Source organism: Drosophila simulans, chromosome X, assembly GCF_016746395.2.
Source record: "Drosophila simulans strain w501 chromosome X, Prin_Dsim_3.1, whole genome shotgun sequence".
Lineage (NCBI taxonomy): Eukaryota > Metazoa > Arthropoda > Insecta > Diptera > Drosophilidae > Drosophila > Drosophila simulans.
The window spans coordinates 12,494,808-12,519,138 of record NC_052525.2 but is presented as its reverse complement, the minus strand read 5'-3'; the positions used below and the strand labels follow the sequence as shown (position 1 = coordinate 12,519,138).

The following is a 24,331-nucleotide window of genomic DNA, read 5'->3' as shown; positions in this document are numbered from 1 at the left end:
TGTGTGTGTGTGAGTGGGTGTGGCTTTAGTTGTGGTGGTGGCGGAGTAACACCCCCATCTTGACCAGCCTTGTTTGCTGTATTTTAATGAATCTATGAGTCGACCATTCTGTGTGCGGTGTTAATTGAGCCAAAGTCAAACATTCTGTCTGGCCAACAGCTAAACCATCGCCACGAACACCACCCACCTTACGCCCAACTTTCACCCACCTTTGACCCACCTTTCACCCACATCACCTCAGTTCAATTAGTGCGACGCAGCATTGAGGCTTTCTCCACACTTTTTTTCCCCTATGCGTGCTGCGGGTTTTGTGTGTTAATTTGATTTTATGAAAATAGCCGCAAGAAAAGGACAAGGAAATGGCCGATTTCGTAGGTGCAAGGGTTAGTAGCAGGTGTATTTTTAATTATCAGCAGGATCCATTAATAGTAATGGTTGCTTTACTTTCGAATATATTAACTTAAGGTGGCTAAACTGCGACTACATGCTACAATTTAAAGTTGTTGAAGTGCTTTATAGAACGGATTTAAACAAATTACAGCAAATGTATAATTTATTGAGGCGAGCTACCCAAGTGCACAAAAAATTGTCTTCATTATATTAACAACAAGGCAATAATTGTAGGTATTTGTCAATATAGCTGGGGCAAATATGAAAATATAGTATTTATTGCCAGTTTTGTGACCCACTTCGATGGATTAATAACTTATCCTGACGGCCGGCTGCTGATTGAGCGAGTTCGTGGACAGTTCCTGACAGTTTTTACCCCCCAAACCGTAACCCTAGCCCTTAATAGCTGCCAGAGCTTTCCCTGAGTTTTCCCAGAGCCCGAGCGCGGACCATGAAGCTTTTATAAGGCGATGGCTATATTGATTTCCTGCGGCATTAGGCTGACTTATGGCTTGTGGTGTCCAGGGGGTTGTAATGCGTACAACGGTGCGTATGATTGACGAAAGGCTCCAGCAAGCAGTCGGCTACGCAATTTGGATACTCCTCACAGACACAGAGACATAGACACTGGCACACACAGAGACAAGGAGAAAGTGGCGAAGAAAGCGAGAAAGAAATAACAAGGAACAGACGACGAAGCAACAACAATTGACAACCATCTTGTTTGGCAAATAAACGCGAGCCATTACCACGAAACTAAAATGCTGTCTCAATATTATTATTATTATTATTATTATCATTTCAATGGCCTCCGCCCCGCTGTCTTTGTCGGTTTATAGGTTCCTTGTTATTTTCCTTATTTTTTGTCTTACTTCTTTTTTTTTTGTTTTTTTCTTTTTTTGGCCACTTTTTATGAGACACTCGTGTTTGGCTGTCAAATATTTCAACAGCCCGAAAGTGACAGCTGTTAATGGCATTATACATTTGTGGCACCGAAGTTGCTATTGGTGGCTACGCCCACTTTTTTGGGGACTACATTCAGGTGGCGAGTCCATCATCGACGCCACGTCCTGGTCCCCAAGTATTTTATATATTTTTATTTGGCCCTGTTCTCAATAACAATTTGCATTTTATGGCCGATGCGATGGCCGATTTGAAAACTTTCGAGTTTTCATTTTCGGAATCGATTTGGCCAAGTGGCGTCAGCTGCTAATTCCTTCGATTACGAACTGTTTTATGAGAGAGCAGCAGTTTGGCCATTAGGTCAGCCCATCAATCAGCCGCCCATCAATCAAGAGATCGCAAATAGCCGCCCCCTGTTTGTTTGTTTGTTTATTTGTTACTTTTCTGGGGAATCCCCCCCTCCCGTGTTTGTAGGCAACACTTTTGGCGAACATAAGTATGTACATCTTGTTTTTTTTTTTCGACCTTTTCCGCGAAACTTTAATCAATCTTGTGCGGTCGGTCAATCAATTAGGTGCAAAACAAATTTCAATTTGTGCCATTATTGATGCGTTTATAGAAATATAATTGAACGAAATAGCAGCCGCCTGACCTTGACAGTGCGTTTCATTGCTATTAAAACTGATCGACGTAGAAGGGAAACATTTCCTTACAATTCAATATAACTCAATATAAGCAGTGCATAAATGCACACTCTTTTCCCAACTATTTAATCAACTAAAACATATTTATATTTATGTGCCACAATTACAGTTATTTTAATGAATAAATACAATTGTGATTACTGGATCAGCTCTTCTGTTGTGTAAGTCCAGGCTCATCGATCCGCATTTGGTAATATAATTGTCCCCTTTTTAGCCCATAAATTAACATTAATTTCGTGGCACAAACAACTGACCCCTGACCACCGTTTGCTTTTGTTGTCGTGTATATCGAAAAAGGCAATTATAAAAATTAACGTAATCAATGGGCAGTTGAGATACTAATTGGAGTATAGTTTGGCAATTGCTGATAATCCTTTGGGGCAACAGCTCAATCGAGTGACTAGTTTCAAATTAAATTCAATGGAGCAGACAATGCAATATTAGTTTGTAATTTTAAGAGCATTCCGATTAGTGCTGTCTAAGTATTTAAAGGGCAGAAACAAATGAAATTACTGCCTGATTGGCAATAGCAAACCGAGCACTAATTGCTTAAATTAAATCAAGTGCTTGAGCATTTTTCTCCTGCCGAGCTCACACTCAATATTAATTAGTGAGCCAACAAAGGAGGGCAGGACAAGCAGCAGCATCCACTTGCCGTAAATCCTTTCCAGGACTCCAAGTGCGCCTGATTGACGAACATACGGGCCGTCGATCTCCCGTCTCATAATCGAGTTAAAAGGAAAATAATTGTGTTGTTATAAATATGAAATAATGGGCATTCCCCTCTCTTTTTACTTTAGACCAGTGGAATTATTATATCTTGACCTACTTTACGTTTGGAGCAATAAGAACATTCCTATTAAAATCTCAAAATATCTTGAAGATTGTTATAAAATCGTAAGCTGCTCACATTTTCATACAAAGTACGAGTAAATATTCGAGTATGTGCTACCCTATCCTTTGACCTCCGACCTCGAGGGCTACCATTCGATGGGCTTTGAATGTCGCCCGTCTGCTGGCAACAAGTTTAATCAATAAATTTTGCATTTCAATGCGACCAAAGTTTGGCCCTGGCCGTCGCGAAGAAGAACTTGTTGCACTGGCAGCTGGAAAATGCGCCGAGGGGCGTGGTCGCGCGGCAAGGGGGCGGTATGATAGGAAATGGCCAGTGTTGTTGCTGCATCAGTATCAAACTCGATTCGCATTTCATTCATAACAGTGAGAAAGAGAGATTGTGAGAGAGAGAAGGGGTGAAGTCAGCGCTCATTCATTTCCTGACTGTCACACAGATACTCACACACACACACACACATACGCACGCACACAGACAGTGCACTTTCATTCATTAAAAGGCATTTAGAGGCGGCAAGGACGAGTGGAGGCGTGGTCGTGCCGCCTTGTATGGCTGCCAAAAAGGCAAGCATCTTGCCATTCAATCGGATGACTCTCGGAAAATGTTTGGAAAATCTAGCAGCTCTATCTTTCATTTCAGCTTATGACAAAAACTATATTTTACAGTCACTGAACACTGAACAGAATGTGATGAAAAAAGGTGCAACATCTAAATTCTATTGTACAGTTTGATCTGAAAATTGTTATTAATAATTCCCTAGTGAGTTTTCACATAGATATATATTTGATATTTTTGTTTATTTGGCTGCGCGAACTTGACACTGGAAGCCTGCTAACCCCCAATTCACGTGCAACAAGTAAGAGTTGGCCAGAAATGAACTTCCCCCAAATGCCACAGATGTATGTATGTATATGCCCATAATTGTGGCATTGCCACTTCTTTGGCAACCCGCCATTTGGCTGGGATGTGCATTTCTTAACGTATTCATTATACAGACCGCTGCGGCTGCGATTGCTGCTGCTGCTGGCGCTGCTGCTCGACGGCTGCCGACGGCCACTGCGCAGCGGTGGTGCGGTGGCGGTACCGCTGCAGCCGCTGCCGGCGCCGCTGCCTCCGCCGCTGCCGCCACCGACGACATCGACGTACTCGGCCACGTCGCTGCTGTTGTGTTGTTGTTTATTTGGAGGATCCTGTGATGTTGCAGCTGCAACAGTCGACGACGAAGACGACGACGACGGCAATGAAAAGTGTTCACGCACCGCACACACAATTACGCACAGCAAAAAAAAAGTTTACAAGGCAGGATATGAAAAATATACACAAAGCAACACACGTACGCACGCACGCACACACACACACGCAGTCAGCCGACACGCACACACACACACTCAGCCACTTATGCGCAATGGCGAGTTGAACGATAGTTCGCTAAAAATCGTAGCATACTTTCTGCCGCGCTACTGAATTCTTGTTTCTGTACAATTCGTCTTTGATCTCTACGTATTTTTTCTATTTTTAATATTAATTGTTTCGTTTTTTTTTGTTTATATATTTCTGGCTTAATTTGCCGGCTGCGATTTTCTTTCGACTGGCTGCTGCGGTGCTTGTGGCACGTCTGTTACTTTAACACCAACTGAATGGCGTGTGTCGTGTGAAAAGGACGCGAATGCCATGCCGAGTGGACAGGTCCTTGCCAACGAACAGCTGTCCTGGCGCCAAACAGCTGACACCAGCTTTTCCCTCAGTAAACATGGGAAAATGCCTAAAGCTTGCCACTTTTCAAGCTTTCAAAGGATATATTAAGCTGCCCAAAAAGCTCGCAGTCCGGTTGGCAGCACCAATTGGGTGGGAAAATTTCAAAAACCAAAGTGCTCACCTGTCTGGGTGCTGGAGTCGAAAAAAGTACTGGTTGTTTCCACGGTCATGGTGCCAATGGTGCCGTCAATTATCTGCGCCGACGAATCGCGTCTGCCACGATAACTGGAAGTAGAGGTGTATAATATAATATAATATAATATTAATCATAAAATTAACAAAGGTTGAATTAGCACTCACCGACAAACGTCGTCGCTCTGGGAGCTCTGTCGGCGGAAGTTCCTGCAGCGGATCATCTCCTCGGTGGTCGACTGCCGGCGGAACCCCCTGGCGATCAGGATCTCCTCGGTGGTGGACTGCCTCCGAATGGCCGGCCGCTGGTTCTGCTCGACGGTGGTCTGCGTTTGTGGCCTAGAGCAGGGACTTGGATCCCGTGAGGAGCAGCAGCTGTTCGAGTCCGGCGATCTCGGCGATCTGGCTGCCGAACTGCTCTGCCTGCGGAGTGTGTGCCGCCTTGGACTGCCATCCCGCTCGTGGGATCGATCCGGCGATAGATGCGTCCGCGAATCTCGACGACCGCCACGCGAGGCGCTATCCGGTGACAGGGAATCCCGCCGAGAGGTGCGCCTCTCGCAATCGTCCGGCGGATCGGGGCTGAGTGCGGGTTGGGAGCCACGCCTACTGCCGCCCGGCAGGCAGCCCTCGTCGAAGGCGGTCGCCTGGCGTTGCAGCCGCTGGAGGCGTGGCGCCCGCTCCGGACTGACGCCTGCCTTGGAATCCCGCCGATTGACCCGGCCGCACTGCGTCTGCGAATCGCGGCGACCCTTCGGCGCCGTCGGACTCGTTGCCGGTGGCGTCACGGAGCTGGTGATGATCGTTGGCGGCGGCAGGGCTTGGCACGCGGAGTCCACCTGCTGATGGGCCAGGTGGTGAGTGCTCGAGTGCGTCGATATCAGGGGCATGGAGTGGTCCGAACAGGAGCCGGCGGAACTGGTGGACGGGCGCTGCTCCTGCCGAAAGTTTGGGAATTCCGGCGCGGCCAGTGAGTCGCGCTTCTTGGCCATCTGGTATTTGCCTGGTGGCGGTGGCGTGGTCACCCGACCGGCCACATTGCTATCGCGCCGACTGCTGGACAGGTAGCTCTCACCGGATCCGCGCCGGGATGCCTGGTGGTTTGGTGGTTGGTGGTTGCCAGGATGTGTGCGGTGGTTTGGTGTGGAATGGTGGGAAAGAGAGAGAACAGCGCCACGGGTTAGGGGTCAAGGTTGTGGTCAAGGTGGAGCCAAAAGGAGCTGGTAATTGCTTAGAACTCAACTGGCAAATGCACTTGCTTGGAACTATTTTAAAACCAATTTCAGATGTTGCTTCGACTAACTGATTCGGTTATTTACTTATAATTAAAAAATATTTAAGTGAATTTGCCAGCAATATATATATTGTATATATCCCCTAGATACTTACGCTTTTAGAGCACTCGACGACGACGGGCACGGAGACGCTGGGCTGCTCCTCAACTGCCCCGCTCTCGCGGCGATTCCAGTGCCTGACGAACTCGGCGGTATTCGAGTCTCGTCGCGACCTCATGCTCCGGATGCCCGAGTCCGCGGATGATTCGCGTCGCTTGCGTGGCGCCATGTAGGTGGTGCAGCCGCCACCACCCGATCCCCCGGCACCCGTGCTCGCATCGGTGGTGGTGGAGGTGCGCCAGGGCAGACTGCGCGCCAGATCCGCCAGCGTTTCGCGGCGATTCAGCTGTGCCTTGGAGCGGGACGCTTGCTGCAGCTGTTGCTGCTGCTGTTGCGAGTGGTGCTGCTGCTGCTGCTTGGTGCCGCCGCTCCACTCCCGCAGGATGTCCGTCAGCTGGGCCAGCGAACTGCGCCGCCGGCGCTGCAGTCCTGGCGGCGGCGAGGTGCTCGGCGGGGTGGTGATCTGGGCCGCCGAGTCCCGTCGTCCGCCCAACCGCTGCCGTATGGTGGACTCCTCCAGCTGAAAGCGGAACATCGTATTATTCTCAGAACGTTCTTCAAGTATTATTCAATGATCTATAACCATAATATTCGGTTACACTTAAAGAGATAGTTAGGAAGTTCGTTATAGATGACCACCTTTAAGTTCAAAACTTTGAAAACGTAATCAACTTGTTAAATAAATCCCTTTTGTTAAATACAAATGTGGATGTAAAACATTAAATTCAATTTATTTGAATGTTATGTAAGATTTGATTCAATTTTATTTTAAATTGTTTATTTTTTCCAAATAAACTAAAACATTTTTCAATTGAAAGCAGCTCTTATGATTCCTTGCACAAATTAGGTTTTGATTTAGTTAGCTCGGGTTCTTTTTGAGGCCACAACCACTTCCTCAGAACCATTCAAAATTGTTCTTTCGCATGAATTGTTTGTTCACTTTGGAAAATACTTAAGATATATATATTGTTACAAATGAAGTTAAATAATAGCTAATATTGTCGCGAATTAGTGGGACCCACCTGCTCCCGCACAAGATCGTCCCAGCCGTTGCCGCCCTGCCACACCAAACCCACTTGGTGCGACATGATGGGCAGGTTGCACACAAAGCAAATGGCTGTCATAGTCCTGAAAATACACAAGACGGCGATTAGTGAATTGCAAAAACCTACTATAAGTAACTTAATAACAATCAAAGTGCATGCAGTAACAAAGAAGCGAGGAAAAGAGGGAAAATTGAAGATGGGACAGTGTCATGCGGTGAAGAATGGCTGAATGGCAGGTGTTTTATTTTTGGATCGGATGCTTGGCTGGCTGTTTGCAAAGCTTTTCTCGAGAAAAGGAGCTTCGTCCTTAGGACATGCAAAAGCCAAAGGCTCGAAGTTTGCTTGAAAGCTTGGAAAAGTTTTGCAAAGCTGTTAGTGTGTGAGTGCTGGCATGCGGTGAAAGTGGTTAAGGATGTGAAAGCTCCAAGGTGAGAGTCCTGGCTTTGGTTTCAGTTTCAGTTTTAGTTTGGCGTGCATAGAGAAAAGCGTAGAGAAGAGGAAAGCTTTTATTTTTTGGTTTTTCGTTATTTAGATGGTGGAAAAGTGAAAGCGCTTCCGCTGATTTTTGAGGTCAGGTGGCGTTTGGGTGTTTTAGGGTTTAAGAATTTCCTCTGGATTGCTAACTTTTTGCGTATGACCACGCAGGTGCTGCTGCACGGCTGATCCATGGACCGGTAATGCCGCAGTTTTGACATGGCGCATGTTCTGGTTTCTGTGGCAGCGCCCGCCGATCCTCGAACGTGAGCGGTATCCTTCGGCTCCTGCCGCTCCTGCGGCCCTCCTTTACTCGGCTATTTCCGGCCTTATCCTCCTCCTTGCGGTCTATTTAATGTTCGAGTTCTTACGAATGATTGCGACTTTCTTTCGTGGTTTTCGGCTAGCCGAAATGGCGGTGATTTTTGGGTCTGTATTTTTGTATTCGTGGGTTTTTTTTCAGTGGGGCTTTTTGGGGTTTTTTTTTTTGATTTTTGGAGGGGGGTGGTACTGATGGGTTTGCTACACACACAGAGACACAGAGATACACTGTAAAAAATCGAAGAAAATAGTATTTGGTGGTTTAAAACGCATTGGATGGGGCACAATTTTCGCATGGCTGGCAAATCTCAATTTACAAAGGGGCTTGGGATTTACTAATTGGGTCAAACTACAGGTAACAGTATGGGGTCATTTACTATAGTAACGGTTTGTAAAATGTATATTGCTATTTATTGTTTATACTTATGAAAAAAGGTGGTATTATGGAAATCAATAGTAATAATTATAATATAAATCATTAATCTCTATATTAATTAAACATAATAAACGAAAATATATAGTGAGGCCATGTCCGACGCTTTAATTGTTGTTTTTTTATCAATACAGTACTTAAATATTTCCATTTCCCTTGCCAATTCCCCTTTTTATTCATTCGTATTTACTTATTGTACAATTTGCGCTGCAGTATTGCGTATAATTGGTTAAATCCCTCATACGCACCGTTGCCCAAAGAAATCGAGAGGCAACGGACCAAATACTGTGTATTTGTATTTATTTCCGCAGAAATACAAGTAAGCTCAAGACACAATGTTCAATTTCCCAGAAGGTTGCCACAATTCAATTTGGTTCTTATTGCATAGAATATAGATGAAAAGTCCTATTTATATGTTAGTAATGCACCAATTATTAAATTTAATTTTGGCACGGCTTGAGAAGATTGGCGTTGAGAGAAGAAATAAATACACTGAGCCCAGAACATATGGAACTTTTAAATAAATTTGAAATAACACTTAACTTTAAAGGCAAGTTTAGTTTGGCCATCAAAAGTGCAGGTGTTTTGCTCATTTTTGTGCTTACTGTACTTGACTTTCGTTTATGTTTGCTCACGAAATGATGTGGTTTCTGGGCAGCAGATTGCTGCACTTCAGCCAGATGCCAAATGGAAACAGTCCGACCAGAATTCCAGATGAACTAATGCTCGAAGCTGGTTTCTCACAGGCAATCAAAATGGAGTATCAACTTATTTGGCCGCAAGTTTATGGTCATAAACTTAATAACTGCCAGCCGGCAGGACCTCCCATCCTTTTTGCTGTTTCTATGTATGTGTGCAAGGACATAGACAACGCACCGGAAGTTGTCGAATGTGTGGCAGGTTCATAAAAGTCCGAGTTCGAGTCGGAGCTCAAGTTTTCCCGCCAGTCATTGGAAACACTTGGCCAAAGTAGTTCGAAGTACGTAAGTTTCCCCCAGCATTTTTTGCCCAGATCCCTCTGTGTGTGGGTAGAAATTGTGAAATGCTGAGGGGAAAGCAATTTTGAGGCCAATGAGGACACACATTTCGATTGAAGCTCTGCAATTTGAGTGACACGATGATGTTTCCTTTTCCCGGTATTTCCAAGCACCGACTACTTGTAATTAAGCGCTTTATTTGAGCGGCTCTAAACTGAAATTCTTTTGCCCTACTTAAGTTGGTGTTTTGATCTCTTTGAATATTTATTTTAAAATTATATTCGATTTTTGTAGCTGCTTGCTGGCTTTTTCTGAATATTGTATATTTTCATCAATTTTATGCTTAATAATAGTAGTACATTTCCTTGCTGTTTTAGTAGTGCACCTTGCTGTCTGAATTTTTGGCTTTTGCATTTTTGAAACTTGGCGAAAGTTTGGTCCGGGGCTTAATCAATTTCAAGTGCACAACAGCAGCTGGCAATCGCTGTCCTCCGGGAGTCCAATGGATGAAGCCTCATCATCCGTGGGATCTGCAGGCGGACGGTGGGCGCGGGATGGAGAAATGGCACCTGGCAGGACGAAGGAGTGGGGCTCAAGTGGGCGAACGGTTGATTGACAGCTGTCAATTTGCGTTGCCTGTGAAGTGTGTGCCACGAACAATTTTCAACTCAATTTTCCCACTTTTCCCTGTGTGTGTCCTTCGGTCCGGCTTGCGGCTAAGGCGGAGCAGTTGTACCTGGACACGGACGCAGATGGAGATGAAGCTGGAGCTGGAGCTGGAAATGGGGATTCCGGCGTGCGAATTGCGGATCTCTCGGGGGGCGATGGTAAAGCGGAAGAGTGGGAAATTGGGAGGCTGAGGCTGCATTTGTTTCACCTCCGTTACGTTTCCAATCAGACCAGTTGCTCAACACTGGGGCAAAAAAAAAGAAAAAAAAAAACAGAACACGTCTCAACAACTCAACAGCCAGCCACTTTTGTACTTTTGCTGCAGGCAAACACACACCCACCCACAGTACTCTAAACCGAATGCAATTTTCTGCAAACTTAATAAACTTTCGCAGGTGAAAAACTCCTTAAAAAGTTACTCAACACTGCGGGCTAATTAAAAGTTATGCCAAGGTTGCACATTTAATCTACAAAGAAAAATGTTGAGAGTTTATGCTCATCTTTTGGCGGTAAGAAATATATTTGTGCACACATTTTAGAAATTGTTGGTGTTTTTTTGAATTTAAAAGAGATTTTAAACGTAAATAAAGCTTTTGTTCAATTTACTGGCAATAGTTATTAATGTGAAATAAGTTTGCACAATTTATGTGGCCTACTGGCTGCTATTTGTTTCTTCTTTGAGAAAAAAAACAGGGAAAAAACTACTGCGGGATTTGATGAGCCAAATCCCCTGACTCCATTAATCTGTATTATATTTGGGAACTCATTTATCTCCCCACCACCCTCAAGAATTTCGCCCACTTTTTCCCCCATTTCCACTTTGTTCCAACGCTAAATGAAACAATTTAGTTAAATGGTGAACATTTTACGTTTGCCATGGTCTGCGGTTCTATTCAGTTTTCCTTTCCTTCTTACTCTTATTTCTATGTATTTTTTTGTGAACTGTTGTCGTGGCAATAAAATGCAATTCGTAGGAATGAAAATAAAAATAAAAATATAAAAAAAAGGGCGAGTACTTTGGACACCTGGCGGACATTGGCCGTTTTTCTTTTGATTCTCAGTCTTCTAAGTGACTTTTTGTGTCCCGGAATGGGCTAGGATGGTATGGGATGGATTTTCGGGTGGTTCCTTGGACTGCTGGCGTCTGCTATTTAGTTAATTTTAGAGCGTCTGTCGTCCAGCCCCCTTGAAATATTACTTGGGCTCTTTGCCAGCAGTTTTCCTTTTGATGTAATTGCGAGGGATTCCTGGTGGTCCTGTCCGGCATCCTAAAACTGATGGCGGGAAGGGGGAGGGGGGCTGCTCCAAGGATGAGGACAGTACGGTGCGGCTATTCATTGATTAACTGCCAGGACTCACTGGAGACACGTGAAAAGTGAAAAGTGGGGAAGCTCTAGCTTGACGGCTCTTGGGGGCATTTTCATTTAACATTTTCATTTTCGTTTTCGCCTTCGTTTAAGATTTAGCTTTTTATACTTGGCATTTTTTTTTTTTTTTGGCTGTTGTCGCTGCTGTTGTTGTTGTCATCTTGGGTTTCGTTTTTGGCATTCAAAGTTGGAATACCTGAAAATGCTTGGTAAATTAGATCAAAGGACCCGAAAGTACGTGTAGGCATTTACGGCCCTAGCCTGTGTACATAAGCTTGTGTGCAGTGAACACTCTGCAGGGTAACAATTTGTTTGTTGTCCTACATAAGAAATGTTGATATTAAAAATAATTTAAATTCATTTCCGGAATTTTATTTATTTAGCTCATGGTCTTGCATTTAAAACTTAGGATGTGGTTGTTTGTAATAAATGCTATAATATTGCAAGTGATCTTGAAGGCAGTAATTTTTAATTTCTAAAAACTACATTTTTTGTGGACAACACACTTGATGAAGAATTGTAATGGCTTTGATGGTTTCACCCTATCAAGAGTTCACTGTGCAAATGTATATATGTATGCAGTAAGTACTTGAAAAGTAGGATTAAGTAATTTGCGCGTGCCACTTTCAATTTCTTGCAGGAAGCGCTGGGAGAAAGTTGGAAAAATGCTTTTCCACCGCCTTTGCCTTTGCCATTGCCTTTTTCCGCTTTCTCCCCCCTTTTGATCCCCTCGCAGCGCTTCCTCTCACAGTTTTTGCCCCTTTTCCACCCGGTTTTCCTCCACACTGGCTGCCTTTGTAAAAGGCTTTTCGGCTTAGAAGCCAGGCCAGCCATTTGAATAAATAAATAATTAAAGTGAGTTTTATAGGGGCCACTCGCACATATATCATTTGCGATATTGAACCGTAACTGACCTGTGCAAGGATGCGTGCGTCCGTGTGTGTGTGTGGGTGAGCTAGTGTCGCACACACACGCACTGACTCGTGCTGAGCATAATTTCCGCTGACAAAGTTGATAAAAAGTTGTAGCATACTTTTCAGGCGTCCGCGGCGACCATTATGCAAATCGGGTGAAAAGGCGCTGGCAAAAACACTTAAGCCGTTTTGTCCAACTGGCTAACACAGATACTGGCGCACACACAGGCACAACACAAGGGCGCATTGCTGGTGGGAAATCTAATTTCCTTGGCAGGCGCCATGCTGCGCTTTCCTGGCGCTGACAACCCCTTTTATCCCGACACACCCCCTAGCTTACCCACCATGGATTTTCCCTGCCTCCTCCGCCCGACCAGTTTTTCCCGCCCGCTACTGCTGTCTATGCATGCATAATTCAAATGGACAGCTCGGCCCTGCTTGGGTTCCAATGATGATGATGATGATGGGCCATGCATATTTGATGGAATCATCTCGGGATGACTTACGGGCCAACCAACTGTGGCGTTGGCATTTTTATTTATTCCAGCCAGGTCATCCTGGCTGCCAGCTCTTTTCCTCTCAATATTTTAACAACAAAATATCGAACTATAGTTTTCGATAACATTGTTCGTAAATTTCACCAAAAATCATCAATTATGTTTAACCAAAGGGTTAGAGGAAACTTTTTTTTCTTTTCTATTCCTTTTTCCGCTTACATGCATATTTTCGAAGTACATTTTTGTTCATAAGCAAATGTAAAGTACATTTTTTTGAAGATTTTCTTTAAAATCAAATCTTCTCAGTATATTTGCTTATGCTTCCTAATTATGCAGAAGAGAAAATCATTTGTAAACACTGACTAGCGAAATTAAACAAAATATTTGCAACGAAGGAAAGTTAATGAGTTCCAGGCGATTAGGCCGTGGGATAAACTTTTTTTGTGCGGCCTACGAAAGCGCAGGGGCATGATTCGGCATTCAAGATGAATCAATAATTTCGGGGGTATGAAATCATGCCGTTGAATTTTTGATAAGGGTTGAGCTTTTCAGGTCCTTCAAAGGACTTCAACGCTCAACAACGGTCTCGAAATGAAATCCTGCAACATAAGCAACAGTTATACTATAAGTGGGTGGTTCTTTTGGGTGGCTTGGGCGTTTGTTTTTTTGTGTTTTTTTTTTTTTGACTGTGTTTTGGGTGGCTTTCTGGGTGGCTTTCCAGGTGGTCCACGAACGAAAAGTTGGGCAGTCAAGTGCTGGCAAAGTGCAAAGCCAACAACATGGCAACAAGGACGATGCCAAAAATAGTGTCTCAACCGGCCAAAAACGAGCCGTTGGTCTGGAGTGTAAGTGAGTTTTTTGGGTGGTTGCATGGGTGGTTTGCCTGGTTTGGTGGATGGTTGTACATTCCATCGAGAGTGAGAAGGTGAGAGGAGCTAAACAAGCAGCCAGCGAACGAACGAACCGCAACGTTTGCTCGTTTATTTGCTAACCAGTCTAAAATGAAATTAATTATAGTTACGCACAGCTTCCGTGACCCACAAGGACCTCTTCCCCACTCCTCCCACTACCAACCGCCTGTTATACGTGTGTGTGTGTAGGTGTGTGTCCCCAGCTTTTGTTTTCAACTTTCGTTGGTTGTTTTGTACGTTTTGGGAAAAGTCCTGCAGGGGCATGTTCCTGAAAAATGGCAAGTCAACTAGTGTACTAGGCCATTTTGAAAGTTCCTTGCTTGTTTCGACAGTTATGTTGCCTTTTAAGCAGGAATTATTATGAACAATTTTATGTCAACTTCTTTGAACAAAGGGTAACTATTTACTAAGATATCTTAAAAAGTTAGTGGGTAAAGTTTACATGAGATGAGTAAGTAAAAGTTCATTCCCTTCAAAATATAGCAACAAGAGCAACTTATTGCGGCTGAAAATTACAGGGTGTCAAAATGCGGGGCCAAGAACCAAAACAGCAGAGTAAACAAATTATGCTGAAGCAACACTGAAATTTTCGACCAACATTGCCGGGACTGACTAAAAATAACCAAGTCAGGGGTTACGCCCCCTGTGCCCCCAATCCTTCTCCCCCCTTTTTGACCAGCGCTTGTTTTTTTTTTGTTTCTTTCTTGTTGCTTTTTAGCCCTTGTTCGGCCAGCTGATGTCTGTCTCTTGGCCTGACCCTGAACTTTTTAATTAATATGTGCAAGTGCGTGAGCATCGAGCATTGAAAGGGCTCGTTGGGCACACTCTCTCACACACACATACCCATACACTGGCAACAGTTCACACTCACACTGGCGCAGTCAGGTACCCATCCACAAGGGCCGTCCAAAATGGCGGAAAAAGGGGAACGGAAAAGGGGCGGCGAAAAAAGCAGAAGCCGCAACAAAAACAAGCAGGCGAAAGACGAAACTCGTTTTGGCCTTTTGCTGGTTACAAAACGCGCCATAATTTTGAGTTGCCTACACTGAGCGAAACGAACTAATTTAAATTAATACTTTAATTCAATATTACGAATTAAGCGTTGATATTCATGCTCCATTCTATTAGAATTTAGAATTTAGCAATTTCAAAGAGTATTTTTTTTTACTTATTTTTATAATTAGCCATCTCCTAATATATACTACATTTTTGCCCCAGTGTTTGGAGGCTGTGTGTTTTCCGTGTCCCATTTCGCCTTTGTTTACATTTTATATCAAAAACTTTTACGAGCTACAAAATATGCTCAGCCTGAGCCAAGAGCAAACAAATGCGAGGGAAAATGGGCGCTTTGGAGGGAGGTAAAATAAATAAAAATAAAATTGATAGCATGTTCTTTGGGGTCTTGTCGTCTTATACATGTATGCAGGGTACACAGGCACACGCACATTTGCATATGTGTTTGTGTTTGAAGTGTGCGTGTGTCTGCGTGTGGTTGTGCGTGGTAAGTGGATATATGGTCGGAATTATTGGCATCCTTCGGTGCCCCTTTTTTTTTTTAATACCCAGCCCAGCAACCGCAGATCCCGTCCAATTGCAATTATCGCTTACGAGGGATTGTTAAAGTGGTTCATCTTATGACTTTACATTCTGAATCTGTTGATTTTCAACAGCTTCTTGTTTTATTCGGGGGGTAATAATGATGGCCATATTTAAATAACGCTGCGTGCTTTGGTATTCAGTTTAAAGCTCCATCTTTAAACTAAGTCTTCAATGCGATATAAGTATCAATTAAAAATATATATCTTAATTAAATTAAAAAGCTTTCAATCAAGCAACTGTCAAAACAACATTGATTGAAGAGGGGAAAGTTTGAATTGCCCTGATTGCTAATTTATTGTCAATAAACTTGATTTTGTATTTTCTGTATTTATTTTACTGAAGAGCTAAGCAAACGTCAGTTTCTTTTCAGCAGAAGTAGATTTTGTAGATTTTCTCGTTATGAAATCACACTATAGAGAGAATATGGAAAAATAAGAGCTTATTTGTGTTAAAAATATATCTGAGAAGCATACAATCAATAAATTGGTAAAGAAATGAATGGCAATGAAAGTAATTCATTCTCTTGATGAATGTTTAAGTTATTTACAAAAGTGATTATATTGTATACATTTTTTAAAGCTTATGTAAATTAACTGTAAATTTATTGAGGTCCAAATATAATTGTACAAGTTTTTAAAATTCCCCACAAGGCGGCTGCAGATATAAAAAATGGAGTCGTAAGAGGTAATCGATAATCAAGGTCCGTTCAGCATAGTGGCGTATCGCAAGTAAGGGCTCGTCGTCGTATCCAGGATAAAATATATTCCTCCTCTGCATGTCAATGAAAATACACAACAGGAGGGGTTTTTTTTGTTGAAATTGCAAACCGTTTTCGGGAATGCCTAGATGCCCAGGAAATCGATGGCCTCGCGGGCTGCACGCCGGTAGTCGCTCTCCAGGAAGGGAATCTTGCCCAGCAATTTACCCTGGCTACTGCAAATGTACAGCTCGTAAAGCTGCTCATCCTCCGAAGCAAGATCCGTGTCCGACGGAACTGTGGGGTTGGTTATTGTGGCTGTGATCTCGAGCCTCTTCTTGAACGAATTGCAGTGGAATCTCAGTCGAAAGCTACCGATAACACGCTTCGAGAGCAGTTTCCTCTCAATAATAGACTTCAAGGATTCGGGAATATCCGTGTATGTGGCATCGCATCTGGGTTGTGAATTCTGTTTGAGCCTCATGATGTACCTATTTCGCACCTGCGCGACCTTCATCAAGTACCGTCTTCGCTCCAACACCTTGCAACGTATCCTCGAGGATGGGAAGAATTTGTTGTAATAAGAATTGAGTCTCAAAACTGGCATTTTTTTTGTTTTTTTTTTTTTTTTATCGAAATACAATGTCTGATTTGAATGCTGGGTATATAGATGATGAATGTGTCTATAGATATCCAGAGTTGGGCTGACTGTCGAACGAAAACGGCTGGCGCAAAGCTTGCTTTTCATCGTAGGAAATCCGGAATACGGTTGAGTGGCGGGAGAAACTTGTTTACATTGCCCATACGACCGGGTGGCGTATGCCAAAAAGTAACCCACAGCAACATGGGCTAAATCAAAATCAGAATCATCCATCGCCCGCAGCGGGCATCAAGGTTCCGAAAACTGGAGAAACCCAGGGAAAAACATGAAAACTTTACTCAGCCTCAGTGCAAAGTTTTTTGGGACTGAGACTCACACCCCTAGCAAAAACAACCCCTCAATCTCTGGGTGTTTTTTTTCCTCCGTTTACCTTCTTCAAATACAAAATCTAATAAAATTTTCACATTTTATTTTGCTGCTTTTGACTGCAAGTTTTCGGCGGTAAATTGGTGCATGGAAAGAAATTGCCATATAATTCAAATGAATAAAATGTAGAAAAACTATTACACCAAAAGGCTAAGTACCAAAATATTACATATAATTAAACCTAGATTAAAACGTGCTTCTGCTTGGATTCCTTACTATTTTTCTGACCTTCAAATATTCGCAGGTAAAAAACGACTGCAATGACATATGAGGACTATAAAAGTGAAAGTTGTTGAGCACACATACACACACACAGAGGACTGTAAGTACTGGGGAAATCTGAGCAAATTGTGGGTGTACATGTGTGCAGCGAGCCATTTTATGTTAACAACTTTGTTGGCCCAAAGCGCTCCGTGTCGTCATTATGTTCATCATTAACAACTCGTCAGCAGGATGATGATGATGATGATGTTGATTATGCCGAAGTGAGTGCCATATGTTAGCCCCCGAAAAACTGAGCCACATTTTGGTGGCAACAAATGGCTGAAATCAAGCAAAACAGCCGGCAACATCAAACGTTGAAGTAGGGGCGGCAAAACAAATCAGTTTTTTATTCAATGTGCCCCCATAAAAAAAGGGCAAAAAGCACTCACCAAGGAGCGAAAGTTTATGAACCATAAAACAGAATGGAACGATGCATAGGCATGCGATTTTTCTCCTCTTTTTTTATATTTTTTTCACCTGCTTGAGGTGCTCTTTTTCCAGCCACCCACACTCACAACCATTTGCATATTCGTTTGGGCTCTTTAAAACGCCGTTAGATGCCGAAATATTTCAAACATTTTTCAACTCAAGTTGAGTTGTTAACTCAACGGTGGGCCAAAGGTTTTTCAAATGGGAAATAAATTTCCGCGATGGGCGCGGATTGTGCTCCTTATTTATGGGCCGTGGCTCTTTAAGGACCGACTAGCGAATGTCTTGCAAATTTATGGCCTGTAATTGGATGCTTTGGTGCCACATTGATTAAGGTTATAGCCCGCAGAACCCATAAATTAAACATTTTTAGAGGAAAACCCTTTAACCGAATAACTAGCCTTCTTATCGAAAATCATGCATTTGCTCAAACCAAAAATGTGTTAGTTTGGTCTCAATCTTTATTACTTACAATCCAATCGCTTGGGGAAATGCGAAGCGGAAATTTCGTTCGGAAAAAAATTAAACTAATACCATTTATGAATTATCGAATGTCAAAAGGGCAGGGCGGATAAGGGAAGTCAGGGAAAAGCCATCTTTAAAATGTAATGCAATTTGAGCAATGCGTTGCGAGAAATTGCCGCGGTTATCGGGGATAACCGTATTCCAAGAATTTGGTCCCAGGACGACTGTGTCAACAGCTCCTGCAAAGGTCCTGACACCTGGCCCTCCTCGCTGATCCACTCAAGTGTTCAGTGGCACAGAACGCCGAAGTACTTAAAGGAATTGCTGAACTATTAGACAAAGTAAGGCTAACTCTCGGCGTCAAGGTACAGAGCAAAAATTAACTTAAATATACATTTTATACGCAAATATTATCAAATGGGGATATTTTAAAAATGGGGTTTTCTCCATAACTAGGCCAAAAAAGGTGCCACAGCTAAAATAAATACTGTTTTGTACTGCTAATAAACATACCCAACTATCCCTATCACTATTTATATTCTTTTAGAAAACTAATTTTTTAACAAATTTTCGCATTTTCGATAAGGGGTAACATCATTAAAATTAGCGAAAAATGGCAAAAAAATTGAATTTCCATTTATGAATACTGGTCGATAGGGAATTTTGTTACGAATGCAACGAGGTATGGCATTCCACGTTTGGACAATTATTTTTATCGCTATCGACAAAAAACTGATTATTTTTCTAAAAAAAATCAGAGTAAAAAATTTTGGCTAAAATCGGATATTTTAAAAATGGGCTTTTCTCCATAACTTGGCCAAAAAAGGTGCCACAGCTAAAATAATAATAATACTGTTTTGTACTGCTAATAAACATACCCAACTATCCCCATTTCCATTCTTATGATTTTCAATGGTGGTGTAAGGTCGGGAAACCGGAAGCGACAAGCAAGGCCAAGGAAGTCACCTTGTCGAACCGGAAAAAAAGGTTAAACTTGTTGCGGCAACTTTTCCACAGCTTCGGATCCGAAATACTTACACACACCCAGCGAACACGATATATTTTATGGAAGACGATAAATGTTATTAACTTGGCTGGCAAAACTTTCGTAATTGAACGGATGGGCGTCTCGAAATTAGCTGGCAACAAGTCCGCTGAGAATCGACCTTTAAGATTTATATATATATATTCCCCGGTGTGTTACAATTGTGTCTAGAAAAACTTAACTTAGCCCAAAAGAAAAGGATACTTGAATGAAATAAGAACATACTTTCTTATATTTGTTTATAATTAAATTAATAAAAATATAAAATTATTTGATAATTTTACTCTTTATTATATATTTTCGTCTCATTTTAGATTGACATTTAAGACAACATCACTAAGCTGAACCATTGCTTTTTTTCAATAGACCAACTTTTTAACAATGAAAAATATAATCGTGCACCCTTACAAACAACTCAGAAATTAATAAGCTACATTCGGTGTTGCCAAAAATACAGGTAAGATAAAGATTTACTGCAGTAAAGAGTTTGTTTTTTGTGGTTAACAAAGCGAATTTCGTATCTATGAGAAGGAAGTCTCAACAGGCACTCCGATTATTGTGAGAGATATGCCTTTGTATTTATTATGAATTCGTCTTTAATATGCGAAAGGCAATCGTGTGTACAAATAATGTACAGGCAAATAAGCACGCACAGAAACGGAAGGAAAATTGGGGGAAATGGCAGGGAAATGCGGGGAAATCGGTGAAAGCGAAGAAGGGCGGCGAATGAAAAGCGGGGAAAGTGGCAGGTGGATAAACACCGGGGAGAATGGTTGCAAATGGTCACGGAAATGGAAACGAAACAAATCTTGATCTCGTTTTCGGGGCTGTCACTTTTGCCCCACTCCCACTCCCCATTTGTATCTGCGTATGATTCGGTGTATCTGTATCTGTAGCTGTTGCTGTATCTGTAGCTGTATCCCTGCATCTCAATCTGCTCAATTTATATGCAGAACTGTTAGCAGTCAATTGCCAGTTACGGCGTGATGTTCAAGCTGTTTTCGCTGCTGCCCTTTATTTTATTTATTTTATTCTCCTCTCCGCTGTAGTTTTTGTTTTCTTTATGCTTTGTTTTATTTGCATTTTGTCTGAAACTCCATTTAGCATATTTTCGCCGGAGAGGTCGAGAACGCTGGGTGGTGTATATATTTAACCTAAGCGTATCCAAAAGGGCAAAGAGAACTATTATTTTATATCTATTTTGAAATGTGAGTTTAAAGCTTTGTTTTTATATGTTGTTGATGTTGTAATGTTATGCCGGTGTTAAAAATAATGTATTAACCACACACTTGTTCAAGCTTTTAACTGGTTTTCACTCTACCATTAGACGGCATTGTTTTAAGATTTCCACATATCTTTTTCCCCGATAAAATTGCTTTGTAATACAAGGTGTAAGCAATTCTAATAGCCCACATTGTTGTGTTTCCTTTTTACCCCCTTTAATTTACTTTGCATTTGCAATTTTATTTATTTATTTTTAGCCGCCAAGATTTATGCAAATTGATTGCGAGTCTATTAAATTTGCATATTTATCAATTTGTTGTGCGTGTTTCAGTTTCAAGTTCTCAGCTTTTTAGCCCATGCTGTTACTGTTGTTTTGTTTCTGTGTGTTGGCCGCGTTTTTGTTGTGAGCTTTTGGTCTGTTGTTGTTTGTCTTTGGCAACATATTTTAATTACATCCTCGTCGCTGTGGCCCCAAGTTATTTCGTTATTTCGTTATTTTGTTATTTTGTTATTCCGACTCGATTTGCATAGAGAGCAAGAGAGCTCCAAGCTCAAGACTCTAAGGAAGAGCTGTCAGATCGTCATCCTGGCATCCTGTTATCCAGACATCCTGCTATCTCGACACCGCCTAATTAATAAGGATGCAATCCAATTAGGAGCGGGCAACATCAAAGCCGGTACTCGCGCAGGACGATCAAATATTAAATAGGCGCAAAAACTAAACCAACTGCGACAACACTCGCCATAAGGCAATTATCATTATGATAATTAAAATCTATGGCTAATTGTAATGGGACGAGCAGGCTTGTCCATCAGGCTAAATGCAAATAAATCTGCTCCTTCGTAACCTTCGTCATTATTCGGTTGGAGATGAGAATGAGATTGAGGATGGCTATGGGTATGGGTATGGGTATGGGGATGAGGATGAGGGATTGCTAATGGCGTTCTGGGATGAACGGGCATTTGGGGGATGCCGGGACTATGAAGCCAACTATGCCGGAATTATTCCAAAACCACAGGCACAAAGTATCCCTTATAATTTCATGATAAATATTCATGGAAAGTGGTCACAGCCTTCGACGAGAATTCACTTCAGCGTTAAGATACTTTCGAGATAAATTCCTAAGCCAAACAATTTACTTTGGCCTTAAGATACTTTCGAGCTTCAAGATAAATTCATTAACTAAATAATTGTACCAAATTCTGTTTGAAATTATTATAGCTACAGCTTAGTAAGGAAATGATACAGTTTAAGCATGAGTAGCAATGAATTCGAGTATTTCAATAAATTAAACGCTTTTCTCACTTTCAACTTGGAAATTTAGGGTTGTTTACCATTCAGCTTCTGCTTTCTTGAGCGTAAAAGAGTGTTTTCCTTTCAAACAAAAACAAAGCTTAATTTTGAATTGTAAATCCTTTCTTTTCGAAAATATGAGTAAAGGGTATTATTATAGCAATGTATCTAAAATCAATTGTGTGTCTTTCGTGGAATAAATATAATTGTTTAGCATTTTGCAACAAAGTTACCAAAGGCCACTCATTGATAATAAAATGTGCAACGCCTTCTGGCAAAACTTGTATTTTATGCCACAGACAATGGCATTTCCAAATTCGCATTTCCATACAACTTTGTTGGCACTTTCGCTGAATTCGCTCCATTGCCAACTCTATGTCCTTTTTTGCATGTGTGTGTGTGTGTATATATGCTGGGGGATTTTCACGTATCATGGTGTGCGTGCGCTGTGTGTCTGTGTAAATGCATGCAATTTGAGCTTGCTTCTGCTTTACGACAAATAAACATCTACGACAACGGCTTTTAATGTCGCCACGCTGGGGCAGCCATTTTCCCGTCTTTACGACCGCCAAGTCATGCCCTTTCCGCAACCCTTTTCCACATTTCCTACGCTTTTCCGGCTTATCTGCATCTGTGCGCCATCTGAGAAGGGGTAAACTAAAAGTCTCCCATTGTGCCGGGCCATTAAAATGCATTCACATGCGTTTCGCACTGCGAAGAGCATTGTTTGACAGCTGTCAACTGGCAAATCTCCCCATCTGCCCATATTCTATTTCTCCCGCTTTTCCTTTTTCACTTTCGCCTGGCCGGAAAATGGATAACGGCGTAGCGTCGATGGGCCGAACGGGACCCTTGGATGCCACTTCAGGAGAAAATCGCCATTGCTATTCAGCCAGGCGACTTTCTGTGCGGGCCTTCACTCCAGCAAAGGGTTCACTCTACTAGTGGAAAATCCTGAAACAAAAAAGTCAAGGGCCTTTCACGATATTTTCCGTCGATTCTTTGTGCCAATGAAAAACTGCACGAAAGCGCTAGAAACTCAAGCCGTATTTCAGTTCATAAAACACTAGGCTGAAGGTGAATTTTAAAAGCATGAAAACGAATTTTACGTGCAACAAAACTACATTTAACTTCCATATTGATTTCAATACTGAATACTAACGAGCCCTATAGCCTATCATTTTGTAAATACTCCAGAAACTCAATTTTTTTAAGATAAGTACTCAAACAGAAATAAAATAGAGAGAAGGTACTTAAATCTTTCAATATCCCACGTTTAAAAAGTGTGGAATTTTAAATAACATTGTGCAAAAATGCATATTTTTGTTTAAAGATTAAAAGCATTTTGTATAGCGTTTGTGAATAGCGTTTGTTTTCTTCCTTAATTGAATGCAACAGTTTTAATCATTTTCTGAAAGTTCACACAATATTTAATTGTCGAAAAAACGCGGAAACATATTTATTTTGGTTGGCCTCGGTAAATCGTGGGATTATGGGTTTTGTGGCAGATCAGGCGTGAACTTTAATTGCGTAATCGATTTGCCTTAATGTTGCATAACCTTAATGAACAGGTGTTAAGTGGCCAGTCCGGGCAATAAGTCGCTTAAATCCGGTACTGCTGGTGAATGTTTCGCAGACGGAGCCAATTAGCTTCGATGTGCGTCGATTCCGCCGGCCAATAAAAGTGGGTTTCCTGTCCTCGGCAATCCGCTCCTGACCCACAATATTCTCGTCCGGCGAAGGACGATTTTAAATGGTTGCCATGGCAGAGGATGAGTTTCCGGCAAGAGGCGGAAACAACAAGAACAACAGCTGCCAGTGCCTAGGAAAAGCTGGTCGAAAGATGTGGAAAAACAACAGGAAGCTGCAAAATAAAGGAATCAAGCAAAACAGGAAGGAAATGCTTAAACGATATGAAAATCCCTATGTTGGCAAATATTAAATATTATTATTACTGCTGTCGCTGTGGCTTCCCTTATTTTCACATGCACACATACATACATTCCATAGTCATTTTCCTAACTGAACTGAAAGCATTTTCTTACAAAATCAAGGAAATTTCACGAATTTCTCGAAGTAACTGCCTCACAATTATTTTAGATTATTGCGGCTGGCGAGTAGTGAAAACTATTTAGGTAAATCGCTTGAAACTAATTGTATTACTTGATGCAGATAGGAATTTATATGAACCTAAGGTAATTAATGGAAAGGCAGCTTACGAATGTTTCATATGAAATAAATAGGAAGACATTCAGATTATTAGGCATTTCATTTCCAACAGAAATAATTAAATGTATTGATAATGATTGAGAACCCATCAACTTTATGAGCATGCTATTTAGAATGATTATTATTAGAACTTTGCCGCCACTACATTAGGGAAAATGAAATGCATTTTGAAAAGTGGGTTTTTTGACTTGATTGAATGGCCACCAGGAGTTTTCTAGGAATTTCCAGGACGACGGTGAGGGCGTTTCCAGTTCGTTGCTCATAAAAATGTGCTGGAGTCGTTTTTATTATTGCAGCTGGTGGCGTTGTCGGCAACGA

The 24,331-nt window shown here is 42.0% G+C and overlaps 2 protein-coding genes across 7 annotated transcripts in view; both read right to left on the bottom strand.

The window, feature by feature from the left end:
- LOC6725817 overlaps window positions 1–24,331 on the bottom strand; it is a 90,263-nt gene that overhangs the window by 40,146 nt on the left and 25,786 nt on the right. For 3 of the 6 annotated variants that reach the window (XM_044923741.1, XM_039297814.1, XM_039297815.1), the window contains exons 2-6: window positions 7,802–8,200; window positions 7,154–7,259; window positions 6,127–6,651; window positions 4,906–5,831; window positions 4,727–4,830 (exon numbers count right to left, since the gene is read on the bottom strand). In XM_044923741.1, coding sequence (XP_044779676.1) covers window positions 4,727–4,830; window positions 4,906–5,831; window positions 6,127–6,651; window positions 7,154–7,259; window positions 7,802–7,872 — 1,732 coding nt within the window. In that variant the 5' untranslated portion in view covers window positions 7,873–8,200. Of the gene's footprint in view, window positions 1–3,847; window positions 4,490–4,726; window positions 4,831–4,905; window positions 5,832–6,126; window positions 6,652–7,153; window positions 7,260–7,801; window positions 8,201–24,331 lie in introns of those variants that run through there. The other 3 variants (XM_044923739.1, XM_044923738.1, XM_044923740.1) reach the window with 3 other exon arrangements.
- LOC6740100 lies at window positions 16,169–16,724 on the bottom strand. The gene has a single exon (XM_002076947.3). It carries the CDS (start codon window positions 16,641–16,643, stop codon window positions 16,182–16,184), a length of 462 nt encoding a protein of 153 aa, XP_002076983.1. The 5' UTR covers window positions 16,644–16,724; the 3' UTR covers window positions 16,169–16,181.

Excerpts from the sequence above, each read along its gene's own strand:
- LOC6740100 (XM_002076947.3), bottom strand. The coding sequence starts at position 16,643 with ATGCCAGTTTTGAGACTCAATTCTTATTACAACAAATTCTTCCCATCC.